This window comes from Ciconia boyciana, chromosome 2 (assembly GCF_034638445.1).
Source record: "Ciconia boyciana chromosome 2, ASM3463844v1, whole genome shotgun sequence".
Taxonomy (NCBI): Eukaryota; Metazoa; Chordata; class Aves; order Ciconiiformes; family Ciconiidae; genus Ciconia; species Ciconia boyciana.
Genome location: NC_132935.1, coordinates 164481793 through 164507243, shown reverse-complemented (window position 1 = coordinate 164507243; position 25451 = coordinate 164481793). Strand labels below are relative to the sequence as shown.

At 38.5% G+C, this 25451-nt stretch overlaps 1 protein-coding gene across 1 annotated transcript; it reads right to left on the bottom strand.

Moving 5' to 3' along the window:
* Positions 1-1107: 1107 nt before the first annotated feature.
* Positions 1108-25037, bottom strand: GHRHR (growth hormone releasing hormone receptor). The gene is given in 13 exon segments (XM_072851556.1): positions 1108-1259; positions 3573-3615; positions 5147-5276; positions 6010-6101; positions 7737-7806; positions 8543-8603; positions 9913-10066; positions 10977-11109; positions 12853-12950; positions 16035-16135; positions 17334-17441; positions 18071-18176; positions 24981-25037. Coding segments are annotated over 13 exon segments (1305 nt in total).
* Between the last annotated feature and the right edge of the window lie 414 nt (positions 25038-25451).

Here is a 25451-nt window from a genome sequence, read left to right as displayed (position 1 = left end):
TGTATTGGTCAGATAAGTCATCACTGTTTGGTACAGTTTAGCTTTCTTCGATCCTTTCCATTCCCTGATGTTCCCATCAAAAGCTTAATCAATCCTTTACTCTTCAGGTTACAATGACGATTGGAGGGAAAAAACCAAACCAAACCAAACCAAACCAAACCAAACAAATAAACAAACAAACAAAACCCCTCAAGTACAAACACTGGGAATGCAAGTTTATTTTCAAGTTTCTGAATATTTTACAACACTGGAGAGCAAAAACAGTCACAGATAAGAAAATACTTAGCAGTATTCCTAGCAGTCTCCTAGTCCATCTCCCATGGGTCTCATTCTATTTCTGTGCAGAAGTTTGCTTTTCTTTCTAATTTACTTGCAAAGAGCAGTCATTCCTTAATGATTATCTTACACAGCCTCGTCCTTCCCAACACCTTCACTTTCTGCTATTTGGCTATGAAAATTTTTCTAACCTGTAGCTACTGGAATAACACCAGAACATGAGTGTATTGGTTTTTATTGTGAACTTTGAATCTTTTTGCTTCTAAAGAGATAATATAAAAAGACAATATAAGAGGAATTTTTAGTCATTGCATTGCAGTTTAACAAGACGTTTGACTTCTTATTTGCACGTCTACTGAATCAAAACAAGGAACAAAGCTTGAACAAGCTGGATAGGCTCTATTTCCCTTTGCATAAGGATGGCATACCAGCTTCCAGAGCTGGTCATCTGTGGTGTCACTGAAGGGCACTACTGGTGTCCACTCCCTAGACACATTATGCTATATCGTTCATCAGTGAAAATGCACAGGAAGTGAACCAAGAAGAGGTGATTTTTGTGTTTGTTGTGGTGCAAAGTATACCAATGCGAGCGTCATTGTGATCAGCCAGTCAGTGTTTAATATGCCACTGCAATGCTTGTCCTGCAAAAGAAGTCTGATGGGCAGAACTGCTGCAGAAGTGCATCCTCCTCCAATTTGCTCAATATAAACTGCAACCATTACGTTTGGTGGGTCTTTTCGTTTGTTTGTTGTTTGTATTTTCCTAATAGGGCTTTTGTATGTGATTACTCCAGATCCTGAGGCCATCTTTAGCACACAGATGTGGTCATTTTTACTCCAGAACTAGACGGCACAGTCCATCTTGTCCTCCTCCACACTGGCATAAGTCCATATCTCTTACCATGCCACCTCCGGCCAATTTCCGTTTGTACCTCGAAATGAAAGGAGAATGCTATTTAGTGGTCAAATACTGCTTGGGAGTAGACCGGTGGGAAAGAGGAAAGATAGAAATGGTAGCTAGAGAAGGGTAAAATTTAGACATCTCAGTCCAAGTTAGTTCCTCTGGGCTTCCTTTCTAGCTGATAGAAAAAAGTAAGATCCTCCAAATAATGTTTTATCTAGCCTGTCTCAGCATGCTCATCCCTCTGCACTGATGAAAATGTCTAGTATGGCTATCTCAGTGTTGGCCTCCCATGTTGAAATGAGTAAATGAACCCCACTCTTCCTTTTAAGAAGTAAGGACATACTTTATGTGAATCCACCCACTTCTGTGTTCCTACTTAATGACTATGGGCCCAACAATCAAATTTCATTATTAGAGCTGTCAATTAGAGTTGTTAAATAAACAAAAAAAAGTCCCACTTCCATTTTTAACTTTCCTGGTTTCTATTTCTACCTGGTGATCCTCAGTCCACCCTCCTTTGCTGAACTAAAAATTCTGTCAGCACTAACTAACTTTCTCCCATCAAAGTAGTTATACTTTGTTATCTTTATGCATAGACAAGTTACCTCAATCTTCTTCTGAGAAATAAAAGAGCTTGAAGTCTCTAACTCCAGCACTGTAAAACATTTTCTCCACCACTAGAATATTTTCTCAGCTTTTTTTTATATCTTCTCCCTTTTTTTTTAAAATATGCCTTTGAAAGTTTATTCCAGTAATGGTCTCACCAACATTGCCTACACAGTTAAACAAATTCTCTCCACATTGCTTGCTTTTCCTCAGTTGTTAAGAGATGTTGTCTTGTTTCCATCTGTTTCTAGAAAAGTATAATCTGCAGCAAGTTTCTTAATCAACAGTCACCAATTTGTGGCTGAGAAATAATACTGCTTTGCTATTTAAGACCAGGAGGTCAAGGCCATCAGCAATCAGGAGACATTTGTTTTCTGTTGTTGACAACTATGTATACCATGCATTGACATGGTCATAGAAACATGCAGTGGGTCCAGACCAGCCACTAAAGCCTGCTTTCACATCTGATTCTCATTAGGAATGTGCCTTCCCAGATGTTTAATAGGAAGGAAATTTCTAAATTGAAGTGTTGTTTGTTGTATGTCTGGGATGTCAAGCTGGATGTAAAGCTATGGTCTACTATCAAAAGAGATTAGTATTATCAATAGACTAGTGAACAGGACTGTTAACTGAGCACAAGCATCATTAGAGCAGTCAACAATTCATAGCCGTAAACTCAACTGAAAGACTAAGAAGTGTTAATATATTTGAAGACTCTTGTTTTAATATTTCAGAAATTTATGACAAAATTATCAAGTAAATGTGGACCATGGCACACGTAGACACTTGCACACTGTTTGCAAGCTTAATCAGCCCCAGACTTTAAACTTGGAAAATGGCAATTTAGTCAATACAGCCCAGGGAGTCTATAGGGGGCCAGCTGTCTCTAACACAGACAATTGTGCTTGGTAATTTCAAAATCTCTCTAAGTTTCACTGACTGTGATGATTTGGGGCAGGACTCACCTCCTAAACACACCTTTGACACCCTAGGGGATGGCCTGTGGGGTAGTATACATGAATCAGGAGGCTCTCCCTTTTTAGGAGCTGCAGGTAGAAACCAGTAGACTCTTAATGTAGTTTGAAAGCGAATCCCAGTCATACTCTAGCCATCTCAGCTACCCTGCAGTCAGGAAAGAGGGTGAAATTCCAGGGTTTCAACCCATTCTAAAATATGGAGGATAAACTGTTATGTTGCCTATATAATTCATTTAAGATGCATCCTTATCACAACTTCTAGACTATATAAATGGACCTGGCTACCCAAGCTAAGTGGAATGATTCCTGTCTCATCGACCGTAAAATTCTGACTTACATATTCTAAATGGAAAAAGACATGTATCTACATAAAAAAATACTGGGAAGCTTCATGAGCATATTAAAAACATTAGAAAATAATATTTTGGTATTGGACAATCAGCATAAATTTAAATTATTTTCAATTTAATTACAGACTTTTAGTAACTGGAGATCTCTTTGCATCACTGCAGCAGCTTGTACTTTCAGGTCTGGACCTAGCGTGAGTTTCCCAAGCCCCACTATAGTACAAAAATGTGCACAAAGGGTAAAAAATGCTTGATGGAATAGCAAAGTAGTAAAAGTTCATTTCTCCACTAGATGGCTTCATTCCCATGAAGATAATTGAAATGAAATTCAACTTCATTGATTCCCATGTTAACAGACAATCCTCAGAAACTAAAAGATTTTATTATCTGCTTGTATGAAACTGATTATTAACTTTATATATCTGCCAGTGAAAGCAATACTGTAAAGGATATAGGTCCCTTACCTCTTGGTTCAGGAAACAGTAGAGAACTGCTACAATAAACCCCTGGGAAAAAAGTAAAAAAAAAGGTTGAGTGTTAGAACAATTTGGAAAAGCCACTTGCACTATCTGACTTCATGATGGTACTGTGTATGTGAATTAATAAGTATCACTATAAATTTGAGTATTGTTATAAATTGGAAAATTCCTTATGTATCTCCAGTAAAGCTGATCAGCCAGATAATCAACTAGTTAGTGGCATTTCACCAAAGTAAGTTCAGTAAGCTGATATGAATTCACGAGAACAGATGATATGGCAACTGAAGTTCTCCCACGTTATGCTGACAAAAGTATGGTCTATTCTACAGCCAAACACACTGAGCTAATTCTTTACACAGTGCAAATCAGTAAGGAAACAGACTTTGGAAGGAGATCCATGTATCGAGCTCATACAGCTTTCCAGTCAACTTCTGTGTCTTTGCAGTATATCAGATGAGATCAAATTCTGGCCTACTGAATAATTTTGTTAAGATTCTGAACTCAGATAAACCCAGGAAAATCCTAGGAGGTCAATGGACCTATGTGATCAGATACCAGCTGAACACCTCACCTTTTTATTCAGTTTACTTACTCCTTATGTCGTTAATTAACTCAATGAAAGCCATCTCCAAGTATGGAAGGTCAGGATTAAGGTGTGCAGGGTATATTGGACAGAATTGACACAATGGATTAAATCCTCAAGAGGACTAAACCAGCACAACTGCTGGATTTTCGGTGATGCTCACTGACAAGTGATGCCATGCAACCATTCAGAGGGAGATATGCTCCCTTGTAAGGTTTGGTAGGATTGCCCACAGCTACTTCTTATACACTCTGAGGTGCAGCACACCTGGAAAGCAAAGGGCAGCTGGGTGCTGCCTTGCTCATAACTCAGGTAGCAAAGCCACCTGCAGGGTATATCTGAGCAGCCCCAGTAGCTGTTCTAGTTGGCACCAAGCTCCTCAAGCTGTCCATACCCTGTGTTTCAATTCAGAGCAGTTGGGGGCATCCAAAGTACACCAAATATTTTGCCTATCCAGGAGGGAAAAGCATGTAGCATTCCTCAGGGCAGTAGTCTGCACGGGGCTGATATGTGCATCAGTCACTATTCTGTGTTTATATGCTTGACTATCAATTTATTCTTTGCCAAAGAATTTGAAAGGCGGCTCGACCTACAGCTTTGATTGCCCCTGGATAATTTAATGTCAGCCCAAATCAGCTTGATCTTGTCAGTGAAGTCAGGGAAAGTGTGTGGATTACCACTGGTAGCAAAGAAGCTTTCCATGCTTGACTGTGACCCACCATCCAATTTACACGTGCATCTGAAAGACTTGGCCTTGTATTTGTGAAATCTGCAAATACACAGTCTAGCCTACAGCCAGATAGGTTGTAGATCACATCTTCAGATACTGTAACTCAGCAAAGAACCATGAACTCTGTGAGGAGACACTAGCTTCAGGATCCAATGACTTTTTGTGCAATACTAGTTGTCATGTGAACACTAGATTAAATTAGAAAATTGACTAAGAAGGAACTGAAGCCTCTGCAGTCATTTTACCTGAAAAGATCCAATGCAGAGCTCTAAGTAAAGTCGAACCCCCAGGCTGGTATATTCCGGAAGAAAGTTAAAGACAATATAATGGGTTCCAAATAATGGAATTAGAAGCAGAGTTGACCTTGACAGACGTCTAGTACAGGACATGAGAAGAAGTAAGGTAATATTATTTTCCTGAGTAAATACTAATGCATGCAATATGCAACAGTAATGAACAGAAGTTAAAAAGATGATCTAACTATCTGCAGGTGAAGTTCATATCTCTTGGGGCTACAGTGCTGGGCAGAAAGCATAATGAGAAACTAGCTGGAAATAGATTTCTGATGCTTATTGCCTTATTGGCAATACCATGTTCATGGCTTTTCTTATGGTATTTTGACATTCTGTCTTTCTGAATGAGATTACAGTTCAGGAAAACACAAAAGAGTAGAATATATTTTGCCCTATCGAAGCCATTGAAAATTTGACATTTATTTATAAGTAAATACAGAGGAAGTAATATTCAGGCTCCTTTTGTAGTTCACGTACAGGAAAAAGCATCTGTAGAGGGTAATTCATCCTACCCTAAATCAGAGATCTGAAGTGGATTCAATTATTGGTTTCCAAGTCTCTCCATTAATTGTAATTGGAAGGTAGACATCTGAACTGATCTGAATACATGTTTAGGTGGTCACTATTAGGTGAGATGAGTCTCATCCTTTGACTAGTTTCCTTGGGAATGGGATAAAGTTAAGAATTTCTAAAATTTAATGCCAGCCAACCTGGGCCTGTCTGTGACACTGGACATGTGCTTCTCATTTTATAAAAGATGATACAAGTTTTTATGATTAAAATAATTGTAAATTTTTTTTAATTCCATACACTACCTGTACTGAGAAGAGTTATTGAAGTTGATTTGTCTAGGGTCTAGTTTTTTCAGCAAAATTCTGATGATGTTGATAAATAGGACAAAATTGACCTGTTCACAATATTTTTTAGGGAAAAAAAGAAGAGGTTACTTTCTCATGTAAAACTTTGCAATGAAAATCTGTTTTTTTACTTCAGTTATTATGTAATTAGTGCAGTTTCAGTGAGACCAGTTTAAGATTATTAATGTCATTCCTGTTGGCAGCATTCAAGCATCTCAATAGGTTGCATTCCTTCTTAAAGAAATAGCTGAAGATGAAATCTTGAGAATTTGACTTTGTTAAGTACACTATTTTTGTCAATAGCTTGTATGATTCTTTTTATTTTTTGTAGCTCATATAATTTTGATTCTCTGTTGAGATGGCTGTTGCATTAAATTCTGGCTAATAACTTTAGATATTATTAGTAGAATTCATCTAACTAAACATAGGTATCTACAGTGACATGTCTGCATCTGAGCTGATCACCTTGTTCTCCCTTTGTAGTCAATGTAGCCAGCCAGGATGGCCAGTAGAGCCTCAGGTGGACCTGGGGACGAGTCATCTCCTCCAAATGTAGACATCTATTATGTCAGATGAATTACATACCAAAAATGCATATTTCTCTTTGTTGACTCTGAATAGAACTGAGGAGCATTAGCTCAGCTCCAAAGCTAGCTAGGGTCAATCCTAACTTGCAGATCAAATTTTGCAATAATACAATACAATACAATACAATAATACAATACAATAATACAATACAGATACAATTGCAATTTGGTACAGCTTTACCAAAGTCTGTGAAGCTGCTCAGTTTTCCACAATCAGAGAGTTTCTCCCTATCCATTTCTATGTGTCCATACACACCAGCTCTTCTTTAGGTGAGGCTGAATGCTTAATTTTGTCTAAGAATGTCCACATTTTACCAGAAAGTCCAATCTCATTTTATCCATCAGTGATGCCTTAAATACATTCCAGCAGAAAAATCATCATTGCAATCCCCTGAATCTCTTGACTTCAAATGTGGATGTCAGATGAGCACTAGTAGGGGGAAAAATAATGGAGGTAGAAGGAAATGTAATATTTTATTGAAACATGGCAAACTATGACCAGAATTCAACTTGAAATTCTTCATTCACATGGTTTGCCTATATATGCCTTATTTGTATGCATCTGTCCTCCAATTAAATTAAGCTTTTAATATATTGAGAAAGTATCCATTAGCTGTTTTCTCAAAACACTACTTGGGTTTAATGACATGTGGGAGTAATCATACACGATAGTCATTTAAAGCCCATCAGTTTATTCAATAAATGTCAGGATCAAGAGCTATTACCAATGTTATCACCTATGAACAGAAACCTATTGCCCTTGGAAGTTTGTATTAAAATTTATGGATTATTCTGGACTCTTAGGCTAAAACATGTGTTTTCAAATATTGTAAGGATGGCTTAACCTCTCACCCACCATTAATTTCAACCAAACTGACAATTCAATAAAAACTTTCATTTCTTTGAAGGATGTTTGCTTGGGGGGAGGGGGCAGTTCTCAGCCTCTTTTTAGGTTGCATTGATTGTAGACAAGTTTACAGTAGAAATTCTACCATTCCACTTCCTTATTTCAAATGACAGTTCAGCAAACAGTAACCAGATTCTAATTTAAAAGTATTTTTTCTTCTAATTAATGTTGGCAAACTTAGAAGTACCTACCCCAACAGAAATTATAATAGGTCCTTTGATTAGCCACCAGTACGGAGACCCTTGATTAATATCCCAGCATCTGAGAAAATAACAGTAAGTTTAGAAAAGATGTGTATGTAATCACTACAATTAAGACACCACCTAGCAGTGCCAGTGAAAATCTGAAGAGAGATATTTTTGTGGAAATGCAGGTATAGCACAAATATCCAAATATTCAAACTCTGCTTTGAACAGGACATACTCTTTACAGATTATCCTACTCTTTTCAAAAAGAAATAGTGGTCTCGATGTGTTAAGTGACAGCCATGGATGCAACAACTCTGACAAAAAAATTAAACAGATGATGCCATGACTGATACAAAGATATAGTTTTTTCCTTCAAAGACACTTATTTAAGACATGAAACATTTTGTCTGTGTAAAATAGTGAGCACTCCAGGCTTCAGAAATATAAAAAGGTATTTTGTAGCAGAAACTCCTAAAATTTTTCTTCCTTACTTTTTTTATCTAATTAGAATCTCTTTTTTTCTTGCAGCACAAATAAATATTTCAGGTGCCTGGGAAGGATCCCCTGCACAATTACAATATCATTGACATAATATAATCTAATGGAGACTGTAATCCCCATTCACCATGTCCATAGTGGAATGGAAATGTAGAACTCCACCACAGGCACTAATCAGTGATGTAGGGAAAGGTGGGTAATATATTGATATTATTTTCCCATGTAATTGAAATTACATAAGCCTTCATCACTATCATTATTTTAAAAATATAACCTAGGAATCTAGAATAATGTAGGAAACAATGACTTACGCTGTGTCTTCAAAGTAGAATTTTGCTAATATCCATATAAGGGTGAAAAGCGTTGGAAAACCTGTTAGTTAAACAAAAACTGTGGTTGTCTAATTTCATCAGTTAATCCAAATCTTGTCCACTGAAACTCTGCTGTGATGATACAGATCACTCATTTTCAGAACTGGAATTACCCTTTGTGGCCTGTTCATGTAACAGGAATTGCTTTAGACTCATGGTATAAACATCAAAAAAAATCTAATACCCATGATGGAATGAGACAAGTTAAGGCATTGACTGTTTGTTGATCATGCATCACTATGAAGATACAAAGGCGCACACACTTTGCACATGATTTAGTTCTGCCACAGAGGACTGAACTTGCAACCTCTTACTAGAACGAACACGCTTCACATGTATGATCTCACCTGAAGTTAGCACTTGCACGCAGATAGCACATTAAAACCCAGTATTATTTAGTAAGTGTGCTTTTTGCATAACAAAATATTGGGGAATAGAATTTACCAAATCTTAAATAATAGTAATACCACCACTTTACAAACACAGAATGTGATGCAGCCTACCTTACCCCTTCCTAAAAAGGCACTTGAAGTCTCCCTAAAACACAAAAAGTGGTTCAGTCTGTTCAGTTGTCAGGCCAACCTTAACCTTTGGTGGCACCATGCATGGATTGCCTTCCTGAACTGACCAAAAATTCCCCTGGGCAAGTGCATTCACTTGTCATATATCCTCAGGAGGGAGTTCTCTGCTTTTTCCTTTACACAGCCGCTTTATGTGGGAAACCACTTAATTTCTGATTTCTAAGTCACCACAAAGGTCAGAACAATTAGATTTATTGCAGACTACAAGAAAAAGCAGTGGAGATGTTGCTGTCTCATGCCGGCACTGTTATTTAGTGGATAGAGCCCCTTTATTCACACAATTGTCCAATGCAAAAGATGTGCTGTAGCAATATCAGGACTACAAAAATGCCTGCTATGCCTCCAGATGGACCCATTCTCAGAAGAAGACTATGTAACTATATTCTTGCATGAACTGAAGTAAGGTACACCTAACTTAGGTGATTGAGATAGCTCTTTAGAGCAATTTATGTTTTCGATGGGGAGAAGAAGGTTAAGTGGACTGGACTTCTCTCTGTGGGTTCCCAAATGTACTTAATTTTCCACTTCTTTCATAGGGACTTTAATGCCATATTTAAAAAACTTTATTGCTCCTCACTAGTATGCATGTAAAAATAAAATCAAACCAATGCCCAAGTGGGGCACTTCAATTAGGCAGACTAGATTCCACATCCAGTATTTTTAATGGCATGGATAAAAACTTTTGTAACATCTTGCCTTTTATTAATTTCATGTAAAAGCCTTACTTACCCCAGCCAAAGAGAACAAGCCACCAAAAATATCTTCTTCCATGAGAAAGAGATGACAGTAGTAGACAGTTTAGGTAAAGAGCCTCTACTAGCAGCCACATGAAATTTGTCATCATGAAGTAGTGACAGAAAACAACTGAGATCTTGCATTCAGTCTAGGGAACAGGAAAGTCATAGTTTTCACATTACTTGTGCATACATGTGTTTGATTTGCAGAGGCAGTAGGCATCTGTAATTCTGGCTGAGATCTACAAAGATCTCACAATTACATGCCTATTTAAAGGGAAAACTTCAAATGTAATATGGCTTTCTGAATAGTAAGGCTTTAACCATCATAATAGCTTGGAATCTCCACTGTATTTTGGTTTATATCTCTATGCTAGAAATATAGCTTGGCCTCCCAAGCATGTCATTTCTCCCACAAATGCACTGCCTTCGATGTAGCTTATACAAGTAGAGTCAAATGCTCCATAGCCCTTGGACAAAAGTATGTTCAAGGACCCATCATATTTCACTTTCCTACTTAAGCTCAGTTTTAAATTTTTTTGTGGCCATGAGAAATGCAGAAGAATCATCCCAAAAATCTCTGTTTGAAAACCATTGCCATGTTGCCAATATTTGTGGCTGGACCAAAGCTAAATTGATTGTCTAGTACCTTGAGTGTCTTGTGGTTTACAATTCAGAGCTTATAGTCGGAACATGAAATCCAACATTTCCAGAAGAAATATCTTTTAAAAGTTGTGTTATGAGGTAATCAGAGATCTTCCATTTTAGGCTTCACATTATAGAAGCATAGCAGTGTAATGATACTACTTTTTTCTATGGCAAAGTCTATATCTGATTTAGAGTACTACAGGATCACAAATTGATGCATTCAGAATGTAGAAGTTCTGAGGTACAAATTACGGAGGTAAAATGTACTGAATAAAATAATTATATAATTTTCACTACCAGGTTAGAAGGAAAAAAAATAAGTAGTAAAAAAGAGCAATGAAAAGTGAAAACTTATATCGATGGTATGAAAAAACATCAAGAACCACAATATCCTGCTTTTCATGTGCTTACTGTAGAGAAGCTGCAATGATCAATGTCTTCCTCTTGGAAAAGGACAGCATCCTTAATGAAAATGGCAATAGCTTTTAAGATAAAAGTAAAGAAGAGCTGTACATGGATATAATTTCTGGGACAGTGAAGCCTCCTGGAAGAAAATAAGAAATGTCCTTCTGAGGTAATTAACTGACTTGTCCTGGCAGTAATTCAAATACGCAATAAGTCCTTGTTTCATCTCAGGTACTTCCAGGAAAGAACACTTTCATCCACTCAGCTCTCTCTGCAAGCAGGCAGAGATAGAAACCTTCCTCATGTAAAGCAATTCGCCCACAGTCTACATCTTAATCTCCTTCCTTGTTAGGCGGTACCCTGGTGATGTTTCTGCTCCGCCAGATTCCAAGAATCTCAGTTTTAGTTTGTGTTCAGTATGCCTGAGCCAGGCTTTTAGTTGGCATTATTTTGGGGCCAAGAGAAACCTGCATTTGAGGAATGATCTTTACTGATACAATTCTGACTGTGGCTAAACCACTCCCAAGAACAAGCATGCATACATATTCTGGACTAACTAGACAGTTTTCTCAATGAACAGGGTAATAATTACTTAGCAAGATTTTCTATACAGCAAAATGCCACAGGTGAGTTAAATTGTGCTAAATCCCTGTGCAGACAGCCTTATCCAGAATTAAAGAATTCTTCCTTAATTTACCAAAGCTACTCTCATGAATTAACTGAATGCAGATAATTGCTTTAAAACAATTTGGCACATCTACTTTAAATTCTCATGTTCAGTTAATTCAGATTAATTTTTTTGACTGTTATTAAATGCAGACTTTTGGAGGAGTTATACAGCATCAACTTTGTTTTCATTTGGAGCCGAAGACTTTAGCTAATTAGCAAAGAACCCCATTAAAAGCTGAATTCCATCCAGATCCAGTAATCTCAGGGTCACCTAATCTTAAAGCTCACTTAGAGCGTACAGAATTTTATTACTGAACTCAAATGCCAACCCCATTGTTAACTATAACTTTTTCCTCCCTATTGCTAAGTCTCTTTATGTCCATTGTTTCTTTCTTTCCCCTTATTTGGGCTGGTTTCTTTTCCTGAGGTCAGAGTAGATGTCAATAAACATATCTGTTGACTTCCAGACATGAGCTAGGAACCAACAGAGGTCAAGAAACTTTCCCCAGAGAAACCTGATTCTCACAGCATAATAATAAAACTCTTTTTTGCCCTGCACAAATACAAGAAATAAACAAAAGTTAATAAAATAAATCCTACATGGCAGCAAACATCAAACTTACATTAAATGAGAAAATAAACAATCAATTTTACTCCATATACTGTAAATTATACCTGAAAATGCCTAATAGCTGGATAGTTCAGTAGAAAAGAAATCTTACCAAACGTAGTCAAATTCAGAGCCTAACTTTCAAAACATGTCTTTAGTTGTAAAAGTTTCAATAGTAATATACACAGTGCCGCAGGAACATTGATTCAGAAAGGAGTTCTTTGTGTATATTCTTATTATTAATATAAAATTCACTGAAGCCATAAAAGGCAAGCACACATTGTTTATAAAAAATTATTTCATTCCAGCTAAAGCAAACAAATTTATCTATTGGTTATTTAGATCAAAGTGAGTTGCTGACTTTTACCAATAGACAGTCAGGGTTTATTTCCCAGTTCTGGTCCTTCTTATATCTGGCTCACTCTGATCAATTTTCATTTCTAGCCTCCATTTAATATTATTAAACCAATATGGCTGGAAATTTTTATTTTTATTCTTTTGGATTTCTATTTATATTACTTTGTTATGTCTAATGTTGTCTCATAGAGTCTAAGATACTAAGAACTATTAAAAGAATCAATGTGAGCAGATAACTTTGCATACCTGAATGCAATAAGAACTGTCACGGCAATAATGAGTGAGGTGATAGATACACTGTATCCTACAGTGTAGATGATCTTCATAGTAGAAAAGTAGGATTGCTATAAAAGAAGAGAATTATTTGTCACATAACTTGCAGCCAGATGACAGCTGTTTTACTGATTCTGGCAGTTTTGCTTTGTTTGGTGCTTTCAATCTGTTCCCATCCCTGACTGCCTTTTTTTCCCCCTTTTAATCCCACAGCAAAATTCAACTGAAATCACTCATTATGTTTCTTTTGTGAAGACCCATTCCATAGCTACATGGATACAGCCCAGTTTAATAAAGAAACAGGTATTGATCAGGTTTCCAGCTCATTCATAAACCTATAAAAAACTAAGCCAGTCTTCCACAAAGGCATTGTAAAAACTCTTATGCATTTTTATAAGCACTGCATTTTATACCATGTTTTCTCCACCGCAATAGTAGGACAATCCTGCTGGCAGCTGGCTGCATGATGAATACAGAATTCTGTCAGCCTTTCCTTATGTTTCTCCACTTTCCCTCCGCTTCCTTACAGTTTTGCCATCTATTCTTCTTTGCCATTTTTATTGTGTTGGTGATTTTTTTCCTGTTTTTTTTTTTTTTCTCTTTCTTCTAGCTTCCAAACTCAATTGTTACAGAATGTCAATCAAAACCCATTTCAATTTAAATAGCACTTCTATCAGACATGATCTCTGAGTGAGGATAAGCTGACCTCAACTATCACATGTGGAAGCAGAAAGTAGAATGAATAAGCTTTAGGCTGCATATCTTCCCCTTCAATCTAACATGGTCTGTCTCTTGGGTCCCATTTCAAAGTTTTTATATCCTAAAATCTGTGCAGCTATGCAATATGTTGCTACAGTTCACTATGGGGAAGGGCAGATACTTGTTTTGAGCTTTAAGTATCACTTAAGGCATTATAAGGCTGACATTGGGTAGGATTTATTTTGTTTATTTTAGATGCTTAAAAATTAGCTGCCTAAGTATGAGCCTATAGTAAAATGCCTATAGTAAAATGAGCAGTGTGGGAGCATGGCCACAAGACTGTACTGTTTAATTGTTAACACAGTCCTGTTTCTTCTTATTCTGTTTCTTTTCTAGTTAATGAAGGGAAACAAGCAATTTTTCAGAAGTCAATTCAACTCACTTTCTATCAGCAAGAAAAAGGATCTACCACTACACCTGCCTTAACAAGTGCAGGTCAATAGGTCTGGTTTAGCAGAGCGAAACCTTTGGTGCTGAGGACCCTACATCCATGTTGTGTGCATTTCTGACTAGCCATAGTCTAATCCCATGGGCTGAACTTTTATTCTTGGTCAGAGCACACTAGGTGCGCCCTGCATTTGTCTTCCAGGTCAGTTTCATCCATAGGAAGCCAGCTCATCGTTTCTGAGAGCACCCCTCAGTGTCAATGCAGTAAGTGGGGATAACGAAGAGCTCCTTCAAGAGATTCCTTGAAAAGCTCACACCTGACACTGACCAAAGCATTAATATCGATCCACCATATAGTGATTAGCTTAGACTTACACAATAATTTTTTGAGCTTGATGAAGTTAAGTGATGTGGATACCATGCATAGTGGCCTTTTCTGTCTGGTGGATGAACTGTGATTACCCATGTACCTGACTATGCACAATTCCAGCCAGAGCTCAGAGAAGTCCCTTAGAGCTACAAAGCTAGCCAGTAAGTCTGGAAGGCATCACTCTATAAGAAACATACCAAAGCTGTGTTAAGCTGACCTTAGTTGGCAACCTCCACTTACAAATCAGAGATGAAAAACACAGAAAATAACCAAATCTTTGAGTGGATAAACCTGCAGCTGAAGAGTTTACCTTGAGGTAAAATGTGGGTTACTACTAAAAAAATCCATAGACTCATTTAAGATTGTTTTTACACCAGAAATGTAAGGAAGCTATAAAAGAAGGAAAGAAAGAGAAGAGTTGCATTTCAGTGTGTTTATTTATGGAGAGCAGCAGGTACTGTGGTTTAGAGACTGGAATGGAATTTTGAGTTAAACAGTGTGATAGTAGTCAGGCCAAAAGTAGTGGGAAGACAAGAGAAATCTCCCCATGATGATATAAACTAAATTATCTCCAGCAAGTTGAATGGACTTCATCAACTACAATATAAATGTTATTATCATTCTCTCTATAGTGGACAAAAAAAGAATAGTATTCACCTAACTTGTACAAATAAAGACAAAAGTGCATGTTTAACTTGTACAGAGGAAGGGTAGAGATCTAGAGTTAGACTAGGAAACTAATTTTTAATCACTTAAAGTTATTTCTACCTCCTTTCTATCAGTTTTAACTTAGTGGAGATTTCTTCAGATTCTTTCCACTGAGTTGCTCCTCATCTTCTCCACAGTAGCTAATAAGACAGCAAAACCTGATCACAAAAGAGGCTTTATGTAACCATAATAATTTTCAGGATTGTGATATTTTTCATTAAAATATGATATAGTATTTTGGCTTGCTTCTTTTCTCTGAAAGAGGAGTTATGGGAAGCTAAACACATTTATAAAATATATTTGTATCCTTATTAGTTAGAGATCAAGCACTTTTTTTTTCCTCTGTACAAATAAACTCTAAATATCACCAATTGTGCAAATCTAACTGAAGCAATATATCAAATTCTGATCTGCATTACAGAGATGTAGATTTTGAAATATTTTTGGTTTTATTTTCTTGTTCAATTAGATATTTTATGCTAGGCAGGATGAGAAACCAGAAGCTTCTCCTGTCCTTAGATATTGCTGAGTTTGGAATAGTGGTGTTGTGACAGCGCATTTGCTGTACTGATGCTGTGATGCCACAAAATCATCTTGCTGACTGGTATTACTGAAATGTCTTAATTCATATTTTATGAACAATTTTGTGATATGTCTCTAGCTGTTATATCTGTGAGCAAGTTCAACAGAACTGCATGTTTGTATGGAATTTGCAGCTGGCTTTATTTTTATTACACTTTTATACCCCAATAATAAAATATCCTTAGTAATTTTGTAAAATAAGTGACTAGAGTAAAATTTAAATTACATTCCATACTTGGTAAGAAATTTCAGCTTCAGCTGAGTTTCCCTGCCCAGTGGTCTTCAGGAATAGAAAGGAATCCTATAACATCAGCACACCACTCACTTGTATTTATTAAATTAAACTTACTTCTTCAAGTGGAATCTCATCTTCTACTGGACAAGCAACATGGTAGGGAGGGAATGGGTCAGACCAGCCTTTCTTTGTGCAGTTCCTTTTTACTATCCCAGCTGAAACAGAAGCACTTTTGTTTTCCAAAGAAGAGCCACATAACACAGAAAATAAAAACCAGGAGAAGATCTCTTGCTGGTACGAAGGTTATATCAGGAGAGGATCATCTCCATTAGCATCTCACAGAGCTGATAGGACATTTTGCATGTGTATATTCAGGTAATCAGATACAAAACTTTTCACTTTGTCTGGAGACAAACAATGGGAAGAAGTGAGAGAACTGAGGTGACAGAGGTAGAGGTAGGAAGGATGAAGGAAGAAATCATATCAAGGACAAGGAAGTCCATTGAAGAAGACTGGGAAGCGCTGCTCCATCAGACTTCTGCCTCGTTCAGCACTCACCCCTCTAATGTAACCCTTCTCACTCCCACCTTCCTTGGGGCTTACTCTTTCTTTGCAGATCAGAGGCTGGAATAAGCAGTTTGCTCTATAAGGATAGCATGTTTTCATAAAAAGATTTATGAGTCAGATAAATCCCAGGGCAGGAAATGAATCTGCACAGATGAAAGGGATTTTCCTTATCCCTCATTTATAACTAGCATGTGTTGGGTGAGGCAGAGGTTGGGCTTTGCAGTTTCTTTTTCTTGTGGAACTGTCAAATCTAGGTCTTTCCTGGAAGATCATTTCCTCCTTATTGGCTTGAAGTTTGTTCCTAGCCATATTCACCCAGACAGTAAGCAGTCACAAAGGCAATAATTTGCAGTCTTGCATTTGACCCAACATATGCTACTTCAATGACAAAATTCTGCTTTGTGTCTCCAACCTTGGTCTTAAAGAACAGTCACATTATTCATTCCTCTGCCTTTCATTTCATGCCACACTAATCAGAGCATAAATATCATAAAGCCTCATGCTTGAGTTATCACCTAGACAACCCCCATGTGAGCTCTAGAAAACTCACTCAACAAGCTGAACCCAAAGCCTATGGAAACCAATGGAAATCATTCTATTGATTTCAGTGTTCTTTGGCTCAGGACCTCATCACAGACTACGGGATTATATCCAGTTATGGATAATGGTTAAAATATGAGAAGAACTGCTAAGCTCCCTCAGATCCTACTGAAATCTTTGCAGTAATGCTCTGATCCACCTAGAGAGCAGGAACTTGCAATATTCTGTCTTCACCACCCATTTTTAGAAACGCTTTTGCCAGGCATGCAACACAACAGTAGGAATACAATCACGATAGCACATCACCTGGCTCCTTCATGAAGTGAAAGAGGATGTTTGGGCACGGTAAGGCAAGAGTGTCTCCAGCATCAGCCTCTGGCCAGCACAGTAATTTGTCCCAAGTTCTTTTGCAACCTCAGACAGAAAGTGTAATATATTTTTAAGCATAATTATATTTGAGCAACATCAAATATAATAAAAAACCTTTTTAAACTTTGACCCTCCACCCTTTACATATTTTATAAAAATAGCTTAGCTACAATTTTTATTCTATAGTGAGAAATAAACACCTCCAGAGAACTATTTAATCTGCTTTACATAGACCCCCTGTGTTAGACTGGGGTGGGTTTTCAGACATAATGCAATAAATGAAAATGTATTGTGGAAATGGGAGGGAGAGTGATGCTGAAACAAACAGTACTTGTTAAGGGATTACCCTATTGTTAAAGATCTACACACCCTCACATACCAAGCATGATGCCATGATAGCATCCAGTTGGGGAAGGAATAGGACAAGGACACAAGGATTCACTCAGATAGATTGACTATCCATATTTAAATGTGAAAAAAATGTTGAAAAAGAGAGTTGAAAGGAATGGGAGTAGATGGAAGAAGAGCTGATCAGAAAACAGGGATGTGGGACAATAAGTAAAATACTCAAACATGCACATTGGCAGCATGGCTGTGGTAGGGTGACATTGGCAGAATGACTCTGGTAGGGTGTTGCTTCTCTGTCACTCTTTTCATCCCTCACACATGGATACCTGGTGGTGTTGCATTGCCATGCTCTTCTGAGTCCTCCAGACATTCAGCCTCCTTTTTCTTCAGCTCTGTCATAAAATCACATTCTGGGTGGACATTCCCAGCAACCTACAGGGAGAGGAGGTTCAGCTGATTAGCAAGAAGGGCTTGGGTAGGATCTCATGAGCCATTAAGTCCAGACTCATTTTTGCAACTAGCAAACAAGCCTGTGTTAAGGACACAGAGCACTAGCTTAGGGTTTAGCAGTCTAAAGGTGCCATGGTCTCTGCACAAATTGCAATGCTTTCGGAAGATGAACCCAGCTGAGCTCTGTCAAAGGCTGTGCTACTTTACATCAGAGCAAATCCTTAGGCAGTACAGCTGTCGGAGGATGATAGCTATAGCTCTGTACTGGAAAGTTTATAAGATTTCTCTGGCTATGTTCATAACGAAAGACCTCTTTGCTAGGGCCCAGGTTTGAGTGCAGGATTAATTTGCACCCTGACTTTAGCACCTCCAAAATCTGGGCCCAGGGATACAGAGTGCACTTGGATGGGCTCCTTTTCTTAAGAGTGAAGGGCCCAGCACTGCAGGGCATGCTGCAAAGTCCACTTGCTCCTCAGCATAGACATGCCCCTGACAACCTCCAAAGAAACATCTTGTAACCACATACAATTACTGCAAAATTGTCTTCTGAATGACCTCGTCACTCCAAAAAGAATGAATCTGTTCTCTCCCTTCTGCCATTTGCCTTTCTTTACACAGGGTAGGAGGCAAAACTCCTTTATTTGGAAAAAAACACTGCACCAAAGCATTTATTGGTTTGGTATGCTGGTGTAAAGAAAAAAAATTGGCACCCAGTCTTTTAACAGCAGGAACCTTTTAGTTGCTTTAGTCCTTATTTAGACTTGTGCTTACATGGACACCACAAGAGAATTAAAAGGGATCCAGAGTACCTTGGCCACCAAAGGACACAGTCTGCAGCAGGCTGTTACACAGCATGACTACTGTGGGTGTACCCACTGTGCAGAAGGACACATGGCTATTTTTCACGAAGAAAGCAATATGTGCCTTGTCCAACCGTAGCCGTTGTCCCCAGTCCCAGAACACCAGTTGTCATCAGAGACACTCTCACCTGAGCTCTACACTCTGGCCACAGGTGCCAGCGTGCTCTGTATGTGTGAATATACATATAAAGACACAGATACACACAACAGAAAATAAACTCATGATGAGACTTGCATGGTGAACAGGTGGCTGGCATATGGCTCAGTTTTGTTCCACCCAGGGAAGATTAATATTCAGGGACTTTGGAAAACAAATAGCTGGCTTTCAGTTCATTCAGAGGGCAGATCGTATCCGTTCCAATAAGCTGGTGTTTCCCCTCCATCTTAACATCCATATCTCATGTTGGTCTGCAGAGTATTTGAACTGCATATTGGCTAACAACTTGAGGCTCTCAGGCTGCTGGAGAATACTGGATTAATCGCACAGCCTTTGCTCTTCTGGGGTTTGGACCCTGGCCATTGAAAGTGGCATGTATCCACATGTATGCCCTTCAAGGAGATAGTCTGCTTCCCATTTACTGCACTTTTAGGAGGATGTGGTTTTCCTGCCAAACTGACAGACAGCAGTGCCATGGATCAGTTTAAGGCAGCAATGAAAAGGAGGGCCCCATACTCGAGGCTGAATGAAGTTTGGGGTATGTGAGAGGAAGGTAACTATGAATGGATGGAGCAGAGGCCAGTCATTGCCTTAGCTGCCAATGGAGGTGGAGATCTGATGTGTAGGATGCCTCAGTGATGTCAGCCCTGATCAGTAAAAACAGGTAGTCTAGGGAGGCCCTGAACTCCACTTCACTAAGATATGCAATGGCAGGCAGGACGACAAAAAATTGGCATCTGTCTTGAACATCTTTGCTCATTTGATATCTCTTCTCATGCCAACATATATTCTTCCCCTCTTATCCTCACCCGGGGCAGTGAAAGTCATCTGTGCTGAAAAACTCACTACACATCATGTACGGCAGCTATTGCAGAAAGTAGCTTTATTAGTCAGTATAAAAAACAGTCAACCCATTTACTGAAAAATTATTTTACAACATTCTCTTGATTCAGTGAACTGTGCCCAGAAAAACCTCAGTAGGCAGGAAATGTACCCATTTGCACGGTCCTAAATTATTTCTCCTCGCAAAAAAATGACTAGATTTTGCCTGTGAAAACTCTCTTTGCTCATTGAAGTGTTCATGGCAAGAACAAAGCTTGTTTGGCTTATTCACCAGTCCAGGAAACCTTTTTTTTCTTTTTCTTTCTAAGTCTCCAGACTTGTGAGAACACTTTACCACATGTATCTCAAATAAAAAGGTGAGGCTGATCAAGTGCCAGGTATTTAAATTATTACCTCTTCCTTCAAGAAGACCTGACCTTAAGAGATGCTCTCACAGTTTATATTCAAGTCAGAGCTAACCACTGTTTGAATATACACTGAGTGCAAGATCTGCTGTAACAGAAACTCAGGTAAAATAAACTAAAAAGATTTATTCCGCTCCTAGGCTGTGTTCTAGATATATTCATCCCTCTAAAGCATTTAACTACATCTAGCAGACCCTTATACTTTCCAAACAGCTCTGAATACTATTCCCAAACAAGGTGTAGAATCAGGTTTCAAACTACTCTGAAAACATCTGTAGACTTACTTGTTTAATCTCATTTTCTACCTTCTTCCCTGCTGCCTACTTCTGGAAGCATCAAATAATGGGATAGAGGTAGACAAGAGTTTACCTCTTGAGTCTAAGACAAGAATAAAAGTCTGTGTACGTGATTCAGCTCCCTTTGGTGTCCACATCTACAGAGACATCATTATCTGCTCTTGTCATCTTAAGTTCCTTTCAAGAGGATAACAGAGAGAAGCTAGCATTTTTGTGCATAGATCAGCTGAATTATTTTATACATTTACTTTTGGATGGAATGAGCTATGGTTTAGACTTAATTCACTAGGATTCCCCTAACTGTTAAATCAATGGTTACTTTCTAAATCTGGGCTTCAGCACTGAGTTAGATGAATACCACTTACTACAGCTACTGACATTATGCAGGCTTGTGCACAGATCATTACAGCAGAGTGATTTTGCCTGGTAACTCAGCTAATAATAAGACAAGTGTTTCTGGTTTGTAGGATCCCTAAATAAATGAAGCTCCATAAAATCTTTTAGTTTGCCACTTTGGTAATTCACTCGTCTTAAGATCCTCCCTACAGAAACTCCCTCTGTAGCTCACAGATCACAGAATCACAGAATGGTTGAGTCTAGCAGGAACCTCTGGGGATCATCTAATGCAACTTCCCTGCTCAACACAGGGTCAAGTAGAGCAGGTTGCTCGGGGCTGCGTCTAGTTGGGTTTTGGATATCAACAAGGATGGGGATTCCACAGCCTCTCTGGGCAGCTTCTTCCGGTGTGGGGCTACTCTCACAATAAAAAGTGGTTTCTTGTGTTTAAAAGGAGTTTTCTGTATTTCAGTTTTTACTCATTGCCTCTTGTCTTTTCATTGCATACCACTGCCAGAGGACAATTCAGATTGCCTAGGAGTTAAGCTGTCCTCAGGAGAGATGCCTCTCTCAGTGGCCTAGAGGGAAAGTCCCATCTTACTTTAGGCTCTTCAACAAAATGTTTAATATTATGGTGGATGAATGTGGGTTTTTTCATTACAGGCAGCCTCTTGTGTTGGGTAGATGAGGCAAACCAGGAATCCAAACTCAGTTTGTTTCTTTTTCTGAATTCTGGTAATTAGTAGAGGAAACATGAAGCAGAGGTTCTAGCACTTTTCATGGTCATTTACATCCATGAAGATGGACAGATGTAAAGCACCACTTTGCTGAGAGGCACTTAACATATAGCAGGTTAGATCTGCAGGCATGCCTGTTCTATAGTCCTTGCTGAGTAGCTACAACCATTTCACAAAGCTGAGCAAACATATGTGTCTTCTTTTAAAACTGCTGTCACCAGTTGAATTGTTCACATTTTTAAGAGTCCATTGGTTAAAATGTTCATGCGGAGTGCAGCAAGCCTAGATTCAATTCCCTGTGAAACCTGAGAAGTTTCAAGTTTTCGTTTTCCATTTTTCGAGGGAACCAATAACCCAATAAAGTTTATTTAGGGAGAAGGTTCCTAATCATGCAGCATGAAACCATTCTGCATCTGCACATGCCACTTTCAAGTAAAAAATAGGATGTACCTAGTGAATATTGGTGACTGTTAAGAGAACTTGAAAGAAGAGGAAACGAGAGGAGAAAAGAAGAGATGGATGGTAATTTCGGAATGCACTTTCCCAAGTCCATGCCAATCTGAAGATATCAATTTTGGATTAGTCTTTTAACTGATTCTGTGATAACTTATCTTTGGCATTATTGATGGGCAAACACAGGGCCTCTTAGTGGGCCCTGATTTTCCAACAGCTTTGCATTCCTAGAACATCCATAACAATTCACTAAGGCAGAGCAAATTGGACAACAAACTCACTGGCCACTAAATACCTTTAAAGGACCTTGACATGTGGAAGTCAGCTATGCCTTCGTGATGCTTCCACTACCATGAGACAAAATAAATGAATAATGGCTTAACTCCAAACTGAGTTGCTGTCAGGGTCCTGAGGGGCCTTAGTGGCCCTGCTCAGCCTGCCCTGGGGCCTCCCCCTACACTGCCCATGAGCACAGGACCGCTTTTCAGCTCAATCTCTGCCCCAACAATACTGGTGATTGCAGGATGGTGGTGCCCTGCACAGCCATGGGCCCTGCTGATGTCTTAGTCTGGCCTCAGCCCATCCTTGTCCCCATGGCCATGTCCTGGGCAACTTGGGCTATGTCTGACCCTGAGTCCCCTCACTGGGCCTGATCCTGACCCTGATCCTGGCAGGGTGATATGTCCCCCAGTCTGCCCTGCACCTTCACTGGAGATGATGGGATGGACTCTGGCTGGTCCTGCCCTGCCGGTCAGGTTATCACTTATAGAATAAATATAATTCAGAAAAAGTATAAGTGCTTTTCTTGTGGTCATATTTGCACCCCATTTGGACTTAAGATAAGGAAAGAGATATTTATCCAATATCCTTTTTAGAAGGGCAAAGATGATAAAAATTGTGCAACAGGAGCCAAAATATAAAATCTTTTTGAGAGGACCATAGCTAATATTTCAGGTTGTCCCCCTGAATAACTTTATACAAAAATCTTCTTGCTGATGAGGAAAACTAAACTACAAATGAAATAAACACTGATACATTCTAAATAGAATATGAATTTGCAGTTGCTATATCCATCAGTTAATGTATTAAATGGAGTTGTGGGTTAGCACAACCAATGAAAATCAAGCAAATCTTTACCTTTTTCAGAGCACCCCTGCTGAAAGTCTTGTTAATGTGGTAAAAATAAAAAAAATAACAACAAAAGAAAACCCTCTTCCAAATCAGGCTCTAAAGAGGGACATGAAATGCACACATAAGAAAGTAAACTTCTCTTTTGTAATTATTCTCAGTGTTTTCATAACATAATGCAAAAGTTGCTTCTTGAATGATGCTTTTCCTCTGTTCTCTCTCATATACATCAGAATGGATCAATATTTGCATTCTTTTCACATCACGGTAGGCACCATACAAGCAATGACAGCAAAAAAATCTCAGTTTATGGAAGCTGAGAGTCAGCCTCTTAAGCATTTAAAACCTCTCCAAAAGTTGAGTTCAGGTCTTCCAGGGAAAGCATACTACGAAGTTACACGAACAATGAAAACATGTCTGGTTTTCCACCATTTTTTGCTCAAATAAGAGTTGTTTACCTATCCTTTATTATAACAAAATATGCAACACACACTAGGAGATTTTTATTATACACTTACACATAAACTTGGTTTTGATCAGTGCATGATCGTATTATAACTGATCCGACTTTATAGAAGAAAGTGCTATTTCTCTTGGGTAAACGGGACAGGTTCTTACAGAGACCTTCACTGATATTTTTAACTATAAGCACTGGATCCTCATATTCTACTTATGAGCAATCATACTTATCTGCTCCCACTACAGGGAAGCAGAGTTTGTCACACAGATGATACAAAGGAAACCATGGCTTCCCATCAGTAAAAAGCCTTTTCAGTCATTTCAGTGTTTTATTTCTCTTGACCCACAAAAACCAAGCTTCTGTGCCACCCCTCATGAAATGCTCCTTCAGAGAAGAGATTCCCAGGGAAGAGGAAAGGACATAGCAGAAGGATCACAAAAGGAAGACGCTGAAAATGTAGTTACTCTCAAAAGCAAAGAAAATATCCTTCCTCCACTTTTCACAGACCTTTCCTGATATCTGTGTGATCCTGAATGTTGTTTTACTAATCAGTCCAAAGCAAAATATCAGCAAGACCTCTAGGCTTTTTAATGCATTTGGATATTTCTAATTCTGCCATAAGCATCCCTGCTGGTTCTACTCATTTGTTACCTGTAGCATCCCAGCTGCTCATATATTAAGTAACATTAATGCTACCAACAAGGCAGATGAAATTGTAACTAATAAGACTGCATAGTCTGAAATTTAAGAAAACTCTATCAAAACACAGCTGCTCTGATGTAACAGCTCTCCTCCAGTTTCTGCTTCTTTGTCACTGTCTTTTAAAGCCTACATACAAAAAAGGGGGGTTCTGACAATTATGTTGTTTCTCCTTAGTGAGTGTGTGGTAAGAAAGCAGTGAAATACATTGGTACATAGATCCTACAATGTGTGTCCCTTCTGCCGCTTTTCACACTTTTCATAGTGTCTTGCCTTGTTTAACTGCAATCCAAAGCAAATAAAAGAGACTCATACAAAAAGTAAAGCTGTATCTGACCATCTGCTCCAAGAAGAAAATGAACAATTATTGAAAAACAATGAAGTAAAAGCTTTTTTTTCATGCAGTTACTTACAAGCGCTGCCAGACCCAGGGTGTACAGAGCACAGTGGTATAAAGCACTAGAGTTCATGTTCCAAAGCAAGAGTCAGACTTCACTTCTTTAGCCTTTCTTAGCATCTTTCACCTGCTTTTTGACTTCCCTTTCTCCTGTCAGTTGCTGATTTGAAGCATTTATCTTTTTGCACAGAAGTGACGTAACAGTACAGTGAAGTGGGAAATAAATATTAACAACTCTCTAAGCTGTATTTAACCTGTTTTTCACCTTTTTGACTTTGCTGCATGCTCAAAGACTGGACTGGATGAATTGAATGACTGATCCCAAGATTGTGGGAAACCTATATCTCCTGGCAAGACCCCTGTTTCTTTCTTTGTAACACAAAATTATTTTAGGAGGGATGGATAGCTCTAAATGTTGCTAATCCTGTATTAAAACAACATGGCTGGCATAACAGAAACCCTCTCCTAACAGCTAATGTTAGTGTCA